The 12,812-nt window shown below is 33.6% G+C and overlaps 1 protein-coding gene and 1 long non-coding RNA gene across 2 annotated transcripts in view; one reads left to right on the forward strand and one right to left on the reverse strand.

Moving 5' to 3' along the window:
* The first annotated feature begins 5,977 nt into the window (after positions 1-5,977).
* LOC102616952 (receptor-like protein 7) overlaps positions 5,978-12,812 on the forward strand; it is a 74,953-nt gene continuing 68,118 nt past the window's right edge. The window contains exons 1-2 of the mRNA XM_052441568.1: positions 5,978-6,743; positions 6,873-7,287. Coding sequence (XP_052297528.1) covers positions 6,029-6,743; positions 6,873-7,287 — 1,130 coding nt within the window. The 5' untranslated portion in view covers positions 5,978-6,028. The remainder of the gene's footprint in view (positions 6,744-6,872; positions 7,288-12,812) is intronic.
* Positions 12,421-12,812, reverse strand: part of LOC127902480 (uncharacterized) — a 66,467-nt gene continuing 66,075 nt past the window's right edge. The window contains exon 3 of the long non-coding RNA XR_008054821.1: positions 12,421-12,563. This is a non-coding gene — a long non-coding RNA (uncharacterized LOC127902480). The remainder of the gene's footprint in view (positions 12,564-12,812) is intronic.

The raw sequence follows: 12,812 nt of genomic DNA on the forward strand, positions 1-12,812 counted from the left end.
GCTTTCAATATATGCTTAATTATTTTCTTGGATGCTGGAAGTGTTTACATTGTTAATGCCTGCACGGAACATAATAAGAAAGAGCATTACTGTTAGTCTTTTCCCTTCCTTGTATAAACAGAGCATTACTGTTAGTCTGAAATATTTCAATCTAGTTGTTTCTGTTGAAATATTTTTTGTACTTCATCGTACAAATGCATTGCGGAAAATTCAAATGGTGTTGATTTTTTTTTCTTTTTTTAATCCTTACCTTATATACCTTCAGAGGAATATGGCAAATCTTTGTTTAAAACTCCCTACTTAAAGCATGACCTGCTGTGAGGTTGCAACGAATGCCGCAATCCAACAAATTTAAATTGAACCTTTTTTTGTCTAAGTAACAGCTCTAGTAGTCAATGTAAAGGAAAACTGTAGAACCTGCATTTGGGTTGCTTCTTTGGATATGGTGTATTCTGCATCTGGAAACTTGGAAGATGAATTTCTGTAAAAGAGGAAGTTAAATGGTTAATTTCGAAGCTATACATATATTATGAGAGTTTGATTTTGATCTCATTTGAATTCATCATCACTCAAATCCGGGTAGAGAAAACTCGGGAAACAACCCGTGCTTGGATAGTGCCGGGCATGTGCCCGGCCCGCATAGAAAAATTCCGGGCACGGTACAGGTCCGGGTAGCTAAGTTTGACATCTGGGTCGGTCCCGGGCAGCCCCAAACCCGGACCTGACCCGAACTTTTGCCATCTCTAGTAAGAAGGACGCGTGAAACGGCAGCTCATGCTGTTGTTTCTATCGTCCTTCTCACTTCTTTTTGTTCGTTTATCATTTTTCTTTTTTTAATGATTGTGAGTTAGATTTGGTAACTGATAATACTTTTTCGTGTATTTTATTGAGCTGAAAAGTGAGGCCCCCTTTTTCAATTGTTTTTTTATGTTTGAAAGAAATGGTAAGTTTGTTCATGTGGACCAAGGAATGTTTAGTTGCGTGTGTATATATATACATATATAGTCTTGCAGTCCATGAAATGGCGGATTGTTAGAATTTTTTGTTTTAAATTTATTTATTTCATTAAATTTATAAATTGAATATTAATAATGTTTTGTTACTTAATTTATTGATAATGGAAACGGTTTATCATTGCTGCCCATTAGTACATTATGTTGAAATTTGTCTCAATTATATGTCAGGCACTAAACAAAAAATGGATAAATCTTGGATTAAATATGATATATTGTTTGATGAGTATGAGGTTGATGTGAAAACATTTATTAAGACTGTAGTTAAAAGAATAGGATTCTTTCCAAATAAGAATTTTTTTCCTCTTATAATTCCTATAAATCTGAATAGGAATAAAAATGATATGCTTGCCTTACTTATTTCCTAAGAAATATTTAGAGCATTTAATGAACTTTCTGTTTGAATTAACTTCTTCCTCTAAATAAATCCCACGCACCATTTATAAAAATCCTGTCACTAATTGACTTGCTAAATTAGACATCTAGTTAAAACCAGGAAACAATATTCCTAATAAATTGGAATTTCACTAAATTAGCTAGGAATTTAATAAATTAAACTCTATTTGTAACATATGTGAAAAAAAGGGGTGAGGCAGTTAAAAAGTAAATAAAAGTAAATGAAGAAGCTGGAAATGGGGTAACATATACACGTGTGAGAGAGAAGCTGTCAAAACCGACCCAAAAACCCGACCCGTTTGACCCGAAATTATGAATAGATGTTCGTTTCGAGTTTATTGTATAAATTTAGTCGTAATTCGATTTATGGAAAATAATTATGTCGTTTCCTTGATTTAGGAGGATCCGCGAGTGAGAACTAGTCTGCGGACGTGGATGATAACCGAGCGTGAACACTGTCACTGTGAGTGGAATATACAAAACCTATTTTCATAGTTAATTATGATAGTAAAGCATGTTTGCGAAATAAGTATTTAAAATATTATGATTTAATGATTTTCTCGAAATGAATTTTATTCACGCATTGATATTATATTAAAATGTTTGGTTAATGGTTTTCCGTATCGACTTGAATAAAATATGATAGTATCTTAAAGATGAGAAAAGTGGATTTAGATGTGATAATGAAAAGAAAGATATGATTGAAAGTATGATTAGAATGTATATGAGTATGAGTATAGAGATTGTTTTTAAAATCATTGGACAGTATCCTTCCCTCCGGATACAGTGATACATATGAGATGAGAGACCTTTGGGGCCCGTCTGAACACACATAGAGGCATTGGGCCACGTGTTTGGGCGCTTTTGCATTTTGGCGGCATATGCATGCGGTATGATGGTTACAGAGATACAGATATGAGATGCAGACAGATATTGAGATACAGATGATACATATGAGATACAGGCCTTTGGAGCTCATCTGAGTACACATAGAGGCTGTGGGCCGTGTGCTTGGGCGTTGTTGTCCTTTGAGATATGATGAGATATGAGATGGTATTTCCCTGTCTATCCATGTAGCCCTGGAGCGTGACGGTACCTAGATAGTACGTCATTGCCCGTCCGCTGAGGTTCGAATACGACGAGATTATTCCCCTGGGTACTTGTTTGATGATGATTTTCAGATCTGTGTGTTCTATATGATATCGTGATATGATTTCCATGGTTATTAGGTATGATATTATATATACTTTTCATGGTTAGTAATCCGATTTAAATGTTAAATGATTTATTACTGGTTTCTCGCATATGGTTTGATAAAATCGTGTTTGGAAATGATATGATTATTTATTTTAAAGTAAGAATTAATTTTCAAAAATTACTATCCACTCATTGAGTTTTATATTCATCCCGTTTTTATTATATTCCCCCCCCCCCCCAACCTGGAGGTTACAGGTACACCAGATTGACCCAGCGACTGTAAATATATTTTGAGTTTTGGCCATGTGATGCTGTTAGAAGATATAGATGCTTTTTGTTAGGACATCTTGGTTATCTCGTTCTTTTGGGATTAAGAATAAACTGAGGTATATTAATATTAGTTATAATATTATCCTTTGAGACTCTAGAGATATCTTGAGAAACACTCAGCATTTTGATTGAGGATGCTGATCATTGGAGTTTGTTATAACTTGAATTATTTTGGAAGTACTTGTTTTACATATTTTCAGATTGGGAGTGTTATATTTATAAATGAGACTTTGCCGAATTTTCGGCAGAATTTTCACTAATTAGATTATTATCAATCCAGTTTTGATGAGATCATTAAATAGACTCACCCTGGGGTTCGGGGCGGGCCATTTCACTATTACATGAAATTCAGTAAATAAAATTTCAATTTACCAAACTTGCCATAAGATGTCAACTCTATATAAAAAATAGACTTAACACAATTAATTAGGGGATATAGTAAACCCTATCCCTCATTAAATGCATAAAGCTAAGGTGATATAAAATCTTACTCTTTAAATGCATAAAGCTAAGATGATATAAAATCTTAAGAAAACCATGAATGTAGGACCTACATTAACAAAAATGACAATTTGAAAAGCCATTTGCATCTCGAGAAGAAGAGCGTTAATCTTTGAAAGAGAGAAATCCTACCAAGGGATGTGAGTACATTGAAGACCCAAGTTTGACTACAAACATTTGCAATGCACGTACATTGCAAATGGTCAAAGAGGGATGAAGAGAAGGAGTTGGATCGCCAGCATGAAATTAGAGTCTAACCAAATATTGAACCAACCCCTATTAAAGGCATTTTCAACAACTAGAATGAAAGCAAATAAATAAAATTTTTTAATTAAATTATTAATTAATAGTACAATAACCCAAAATTAAAAATACGTTTTCTTTGATTAATTTAAAAAAAAAAAGTCAAACTCTAAAACTAGACATCCACATCTAAAACTAGACATCCTAATTTTAAAAAAATTAGGGGATATAGTAAACCCTATCCCTCATTAAATGCATAAAGCTAAGGTGATATAAAATCTTACTCTTTAAATGCATAAAGCTAAGATGATATAAAATCTTAAGAAAACCATGAATGTAGGACCTACATTAACAAAAATGACAATTTGAAAAGCCATTTGCATCTCGAGAAGAAGAGCGTTAATCTTTGAAGGAGAGAAATCCTACCAAGGGATGTGAGTACATTGAAGACCCAAGTTTGACTACAGACATTTGCAATGCAAGTACATTGCAAATGGTCAAAGAGGGATGAAGAGAAGGAGTTGGATCGCCAGCATGAAATTAGAGTCTAACCAAATATTGAACCAACCCCTATTAAAGGCATTTTCAACAATTAGAATGAAAGCAAATAAATAAAATTTTTTAATTAAATTATTAATTAATAGTACAATAACCCAAAATTAAAAATACGTTTTCTTTGATTAATTTAAAAAAAAAAGTCAAACTCTAAAACTAGACATCCACATCTATTCCATTAATCCGTTATCTAATTAGCTAGCTAGGTACTATTTTAGTTAGTTTAGAAAGTGTACTGTTTGATCATTAACATCGTAAACTTGATGAAATCGTAATAACTACGTAGAAGTATTGAAAGTGCAAAATTCAATACAATAAAATTTAAACAAATACCCTATCCTCTCCTTACTCATGTGAGCAGGATTGAACCTTTAAATTAGTTCAAGAGATTTTACTGGTTTAAGTAGGACCATGCCATAAATATTATGATTGTTTTAATGGAACTTATTTTAGGATGAGAACATTCAAGTCTTTTTGACAATTTAAATAAAAAATTATGTTTTTGGCCAATAATTACTATAATATGGAAATCTGATAGCTAGTGCAACAAATAGGGATAACTGGTTCTACCCTTTTCTTTTACTTTAATCCTCCTTAATTACACGAGGAAGAGTAGAGATTTGAAGAAAATGCAGAGACATCGGACAAATTAGAAATCTAATCCTAAATGCACTGATGGAGTAGAAGATCTCATTCAGCATGCCGTGAAGGAAAATTTAAGTGAACTGGTGGTAGTGGGGAAAGGAGAAAATAGAAGCAGGTCTATTCCATGAGCCTTTGCCACGTCCTAGTCATACAGACAATACAAATGCAATCAACGCATGACTTTTGACTCCACGTTAGCAATATTAACATCCATTATGATGATATGGCGAATTCAACTTTAGTTGGCTTAGAACTAAGAAAGAATTTTCTGACACGACATATGATTGATACTCGAAGACTTCTAATTCTAGTCTTATGACGACTTATGACCACTTATAGGGAATCCGACACTATAAAATGAAATATTTTTAATTGATCTAAATTAAAAAAATCATGCCAATTGTAGTAAATCCAAATTTCATTAATTTTTCTGGTGTTTGTATCGGATTAACACCTAATTTTAACTTCTAGAATGATTTTGCATGATATTATGGAATTTTGGGTTGTTAACGTGAGATATTTGTTACATTTGGGTGCACTAAGTAGAGCCCATCTCAGAAACCATCAGCTAAAGCTCATTACAAATTGGCGCATTGGCATCGGCTAAGAAATATAAAGGTGTCATCACTCAACCAACGAGTGCGTAGTTTACAAAGAAGAGTGACAGTGATAATATTGCTAGTTTGGAGATAATATCAACATGCCGTGGGGAGGAAAATTTTTGAGTTGTAGTGAAAAGTCATCAAGCCAATGACATAAACTCGAGTATGCAGAATACTCAACTGGCCGTGAAGGGAAACAGGCGGGGAAAGGAGAAAAAAAGAAAAAGAAGCAAATTAATGCAGAAAATGAAATTATAGAAAATGAAAGGAAATATAAACACAGGTCAAGTTCGATAGATCCTATTAAAGAATTGTTTTTTCTGGATAGATTGTTAATAACACATTAAATCAATTTTTTTTTTGTGGGACATCACATCAAATAATAAAAAATAAATATTACTAAGACTAACTTTTGTTGACTTAAAAAAATAAAAAAAGAATCCAATGACTAAAATGTTTGAATTGCTGCAATTTGCCTATAAAAACCAAGATCCTTAAATTTCTAAACATCTACAAAGTTAAACAAATTTTATTTTTGAGAAAACTATGGGTTTATCCTCCATATGTTTATTCACAATATTCATACGGTTAGTTTTTCCCTTCTTTTTCTTTAATTTTACAATTGCTAACTTCACTGCTTCTTCTATGCCGCCACTCTGCCATGATGATGAGCGCTCTGCTTTGTTGCAATTCAAAGAAAGCCGCATCAGTGGTGAATTTTATGCTTGGAAATTTGACTGTCATCCTACAATGGCAACATGGAAGCCAGAAGAAGGTAACGTTGATTGCTGCTCTTGGGACGGAGTTCATTGCAATAAGAACACTGGTCATGTCCTCAAGCTTGACCTCTCCCATAGCTGCCTTTTTGGTTCTATCAACTCTAGCAGCAGCCTTTTCAAGCTTGTCCATCTTGAGTGGCTTAATCTTGCTTTGAATGACTTCAATTCCTCCGAAATCCCACCAGAAATCATCAACCTTTCCAGGTTATCATACTTGAACCTCTCTGGAACTTCTTTATCTGGCCAAATACCATCAGAAATTCTAAAGCTCTCCAATTTGGTGTCCCTTGATTTATCACTAAATGATGTTCCTGGTGGTAGACTTGAACTCCAGAAGCCTAGTTTCGTAAATTTAGTCGAGAGGTTAAGCAATCTAAAAACGCTTGACCTTGGTGATGTTTCTATTCAGTCAAGGATACCTCATAACATCGCAAATCTATCTTCTTCGATGATTGTTTCTCTTCGAAACTGTGAATTGCAAGGTAATTAAATTTTATATATTTTCTCCTTAATTAATATACATGCAATGTTAAATTCATTAGTAAAACTATTATTATTTTTAATTTTCTACTCACGCAATGTGTTCTTTTTTCTTTTTTAACAAATTTCAGGAAGAATTCCATCCTCACTCGGTAATCTATCGAAGCTCCTTCATTTAGACCTTTCACTAAATGAATTACAGGGTGAGCTACCTGTTTCCGTTGGTAATCTTCATTCATTGGCAGAACTTGATCTCTCTGCCAATTTTTTGTCGAGTGAGTGGCCTATTTCCATTGGAAATCTTAGTTCTTTGAAAGAACTTGACCTTTCACAAAATAGATTTTTTGGTGAATTGCCTATTTCCATGGGAAATCTTGGTTCTTTGAAAGAACTTGACCTTTCACAAAATGGATATTTTGGTGAGTTGCCTACTTCCATTCGAAATCTTCTTTCTTTGGAAAAACTTGACCTTTCATTCAATAATTTTTCGGGTGAGTTTCCATGGTCCACTGGAAATTTTAGTTCTTTGAAGTTATTAGATCTGAGGTCATGTAGATTTTGGGGCAAAGTTCCACATTCGATTGGTAATTTCACCCAGCTACAATATTTGCTTCTTGGATTGAATAATTTTTCGGGTGACTTATTTGGTTCCATTGGAAATCTTAGATCATTGGAAGCAATACATATTGCTAAGTGTAATTTTTCAGGTCAAATTACATCTTCACTTAGGAATCTTTCCCAACTTTTCTTCCTTGACCTTGCTCAAAATTCTTATCGAGGAACGATAGAGTTAGATGTTTTACTTACTAGCTGGAAAAATTTGGAATTTTTAGCTCTCTCATTAAATAGGTTGTCAGTGCTCACCAAAGCCACTTCTAATACTACTTCACAGAAACTTAAGTATATAGGACTGCGTTCATGCAATCTTACTAAATTTCCAAATTTCTTGCAAAACCAACGTCATTTGCTGGTCCTGGACCTTTCTGACAATAGAATTCATGGAAAAGTACCTAAATGGTTGTTAGACCCCAATATGCAGAATCTCAATGCCTTGAACATTTCGCATAACTTGTTAACTGGGTTTGATCAGCATCCTGTTGTTCTTCCAGGGAATAAAGGTGATTTGCTGACTTTTGATCTTAGCTCTAATAATTTACAAGGACCACTCCCAGTTCCACCCCCTGGAACCATTCACTATCTAGCTTCAAACAATAACTTAACAGGGGAAATTCCATCATGGATATGCAATTTGAATATTCTTGAAAGCCTTGTTTTGTCTCACAATAACTTAAGTGGCTTGCTTCCTCAGTGTTTAGGCAATTTCAGTGATGAACTTTCAGTGCTCGACTTGCAGGGGAACAACTTCTTTGGGACCGTCCCAAATACTTTCATTAAAGAAAGTAGATTAGGCGTGATTGATTTAAGCCATAATCTATTTCAAGGAAGAATTCCAAGATCATTGATCAACTGTTCAAAGTTGGAATTTCTTGGTCTTGGGAACAACCAGATTAGTGACACTTTTCCCTCTTGGTTAGGAACTCTTCCAAACTTGAATGTTCTCATCCTACGATCTAACATATTTTATGGCATTATAAAAGAACCCAGAACTGATTGTGGATTTTCTAAACTCCGCATTATTGACCTATCTAACAACGGATTTACTGGAACGCTTCCATCAAAGAGTTTCCTGTGTTGGAATGCCATGAAAATTGTCAATACAAGTGAGCTAAGATATCTGCAAGATGTGCTTTCTCCATATGGACAAACGTCCAATGATATACTTAGCACTTACGACTACTCAATGACAATGAACAGCAAAGGGCAAATGATGACATATAACAAGATTCCGGATATCCTAGCAGGCATTATTCTCTCAAACAATAGTTTTGATGGGGCGATTCCAGCATCGATTGCAAATTTAAAGGGACTTCAAGTTCTAAACCTCCAGAACAATAATCTCCAAGGCCATATTCCGTCATGTTTGGGCAATCTAACCAATTTGGAATCATTGGATCTCTCAAACAACAAGTTTTCAGGACAGATTCCTCAACAACTAGTTGAGCTCACATTTCTCGAATTCTTCAATGTCTCGGACAATCACCTTACAGGACTGATACCACAAGGAAAGCAATTTGCTACATTTGACAATACTTCTTTCGACGGCAACTCAGGATTGTGTGGAAGGCCTTTGTCCAAAGGATGTGAGAGTAATGAAGCTCCAGCAAATGAAGATCATACTGAGGGCTCAGAGGAGTCTCTCTTTTCAGGCGCATCTGATTGGAAAATCATTCTGATTGGCTACGCGGCCGGACTTGTGGCAGGATTGGTTCTCGGGTTCAACTTCAGCACAGGAATTATCGGATGGATTCTGGAGAAGTTGGGAACGCAGCAAAAGGCAACGAGGAGGAGGAGGAGACGTAGAAATTGAATGCAATTAGAATGTTGTTGTGATTTTCGTTTCTAATTCTGTCGTTGTAATGTTGGTGGTTTTTTTTTCTTAAAGGATCCTTACATTTCTCATCAAAAAATAAAAATATAAACTAGTTTATTATATATTAAAAACTGGTTTCTGGTTTTGTCGCTTTTCAAATTTAAATCACTACTAGGTATGAATAAAAAAATATTAGTGTTTGGTAATTAACATATTATTAAATGATAATTGTGGGGGATTAGGTTCTACTTCTACCATTAAAAAAATTATAATAATAATAATTTTGAAAACAAAAGTAAAGATAACAAAGGTTTTTATGCAACAACTATGGGTTCGAATCATCTTTAACTTTGGTTGACTTAAAACGGTGCCCCTCCATCTGTCCTTCGTCATTCCTATATCAAAACTTAAGAAATAAACAGCATCTATATTAGTGTACGGGACAAACAAGAAGCAAATTTATTGACCAATTAGATAACAAATTAATTATTGAAAATAAAGGAATTGTAACAAAACCCCGATGAATAAGTTTGATATATCTAATTTTAAATTAAAAGAAAAAGATATTTACACAGAAAAAGATCTTACAATGACTCCGGAAGTGCTTTTTTTTAAATGAAAAATAAAAATTGACGCCTAATGAAGATCACAATAAAATTCAAAAAGTATATTAATGAGATTATAAGAAATTGAATTTACGATACCGAACTAAAGACTTTCTGTGTGTTACAGGAACAATTTAAAGTTTTATGCGTCGTTCTGAAAGCTTTAATTCACTTTACCGAAAAGTTTTATGTGCCATCCAGTGAATACATTGCGACTGAGGCTTGCACCGGAGCTGGAAGATTTCAAGAGTTAAAAGATGTTGCTGTGTTCGTTTGCGGTGAAGGGAAAATACTAAAAGTTTTGATAGAAGAATAGTGAGCCAAATTCATTTCATTAATCTACAAAATGAACTGAGATTACAGGGGTTTATGTCCAGGAGCTTCTATAAGCAACAAAATCATGAGCGTGACCTCGGCCGCTTGTAACAACATTTGGGATTACAGGGGTTTATATATACATGTCCAGATGCTTCTTAAGCAAAGCAACAGCCTCCATAACTGACTGCTGACGTGGCTGATGACTCAGCATATTGCTTAACAGCTTGCTGATTCATCAGACGACCTGAGCAGCTCATTTTAATGCTTATTCTTAACATCAAGAACCCGTTGATGATAATTGATACTGAAATTTTTTTTCCTCACTTAATTTTGAAAATATGCTCTTTCGATATTTGAATATTGCTCGAGTATTCATTTTCATTTTTGGTTTTGGATAGATCGATGTAAAATATCAGAGTTTTGAACACAATTGGCCTCCAATTTCTGATTTAAAAATTTTTCACATATGAATGACAATACTTTTTTGTTGATTGGGAAGAGGAGCATCCTTCTGCTGCATTTGGATTTGCTGTTACCATGAGTACGCATACTTGTACCGTGAGAAGAACTAGAGCTGCTACCAGAATGCATTTTCAGAAGCGACCGCTTATGGTGTTGGAGATATCTTTCTCTGTGGTCCGGTTGCTTGTTACGCTCATTTATTTTATTCTGGCAGAATTGGGAGTCAAGAACAATTTTAATACATCTGTTTTCCCACTAATCTTTGCTATATATAATTGCTGTTGTGTTTACTTTCAATACTATTTAACACAAAACTCTATTTTAAGTTTCAGTGCCAAAGCTTTAAAGATGTTAATAGATGGGTTTGTGAGTAATGTTTCATTGGCTTATTTTAGAAGTCTGACGATTTGATTATTGTTTCATGGTTAGAGCCTAGAGAAGGCGTTTGCTCGCATTTGCCCATTTGATTCAGATTCAAGTTGACTGTAATTATAGGTTTCAATTTTGATTATAGAATAACACTGGGTCCAAGTTTTGGCCATAGGTGTTACAATTAATTTCAATTACTTTGTAGTCTGGTTGGATAAATATCTCAATCTAGAATAATGGGCTAACATGACAGAATTTTTGTGATAGATATTAGAAAATTAGTCATTTATCACAAGAATATGATAGACACGTGACATAATTTTCATACATCATAAAGGCATAATAAATTTGTGATAGAGTTTTTATACATCATATAAATATGATAGCATATTAATATTTAATGAAACGGTGAGTTTAGGATTTGATCAATTTGGGCATAAACGACACTGTGTGTTGATTTTTCATAATTTAAAAAATTTTAAAAATAAAAATATTTTTTAACTTCTGAACACTGTCGTTTACTATAGACTTTAAACTACAAGAAAATTCTAATTTTTAATAAACACATCAGCTCCTTTGACTTCATCACTCCATCGGCAAGGGCTGAGAAACCTAAGCATTGAAACCCCTCAAAATCCATAATTAACAAGCCCTACTTTAATCTACAAATTGGTTTTGAAATCCATTGCATGGAAACCAAAATCATCGGCAAGGGCTGAGAAACCTAAGCATTGAAACCCCTCAAAATCCATAATTAACAAGCCCTACTTTAATCTACAAATTGGTTTTGAAATCCATTGCATGGAAACCAAAATCATCGTATATGCTATTGAAGCAACCACTTCATTATAAATTTTTAGGCACAAAATCACCATATATGCTCATTGTTGCGCCTTCGAACAACACGTTCGCTATTGAAGCCGTCGTTGTTACTATTTCTTTGCATTGTTTAATTGGCGGTGGAGAAGCCATCCTTGTAATTGCTGAATCCTTAGGTCTATTGTCAATTAGCTTTTTATTTTTTATTTTGAATAAATTAGTTGGGCATTATAAAATTAATTGTCAGTTTTGTTGTTATCTCCCTTATTTGTTCATACTTTATGCCCTGTTTTTGGGATTTCTATCATGAATGGTTTATCTTTATTATTTATTTTTTTAATTCTTGTTTGTTTCATTGGTTATTTTTTATTTTTTTAATTCAAGAAGCTTATACTTTGTCCTTTTATTAAAATTTTAAATTGCTCAATCATTTAATTTAGTATGTCGTTTTTAAAATTTTTTTTTTTGAATTGCAGGATTTCAATGCTTTGTTCCCTTTCAAATTCGATTTCTAGCATCAGGTTTGTTCAATTCTTTACTTGCCTTTCCATTCAATGTTTAAAAAATGCTTGCTGGCAATGGTTTGTCTGAATTTTGTTAAATTTTTTTGTTAACAAATTTCAAGAAGAATTCTATCTTCACTCGGTAATCTATCGAAGCTCCTTCATTTAGACATTTCATTAAATGAATTACAGGGTGAGTTGCCTATTTCCATTGGTAATCTTCATTCATTGGAAGAACTTGATCTCTCTGCAAATTTTTTGTCGAGTGAGTGGCCTATTTCCATTGGAAATCTTAGTTCTTTGAAAGAACTTGACCTTTCACAAAATATATCTTTTGGTGAGTTGCCTATTTCCATGGGAAATCTTGGAATTTTATTAAATTAGTTAGGAATTTAATAAATTAAAACATATTACATGATATTCAGTAAATAAAATTTTAATTTATTAGACTTGCCATAAAATAACAACTCTATAAATAATAGAATTAACACAATTAATTAGGGGATATAGTAAACCTTACCCCTCATTAAATGCATAAAGCTAAGATGATATAAAATCTTACTC

This window comes from Citrus sinensis, chromosome 5, assembly GCF_022201045.2.
Source record: "Citrus sinensis cultivar Valencia sweet orange chromosome 5, DVS_A1.0, whole genome shotgun sequence".
Lineage (NCBI taxonomy): Eukaryota > Viridiplantae > Streptophyta > Magnoliopsida > Sapindales > Rutaceae > Citrus > Citrus sinensis.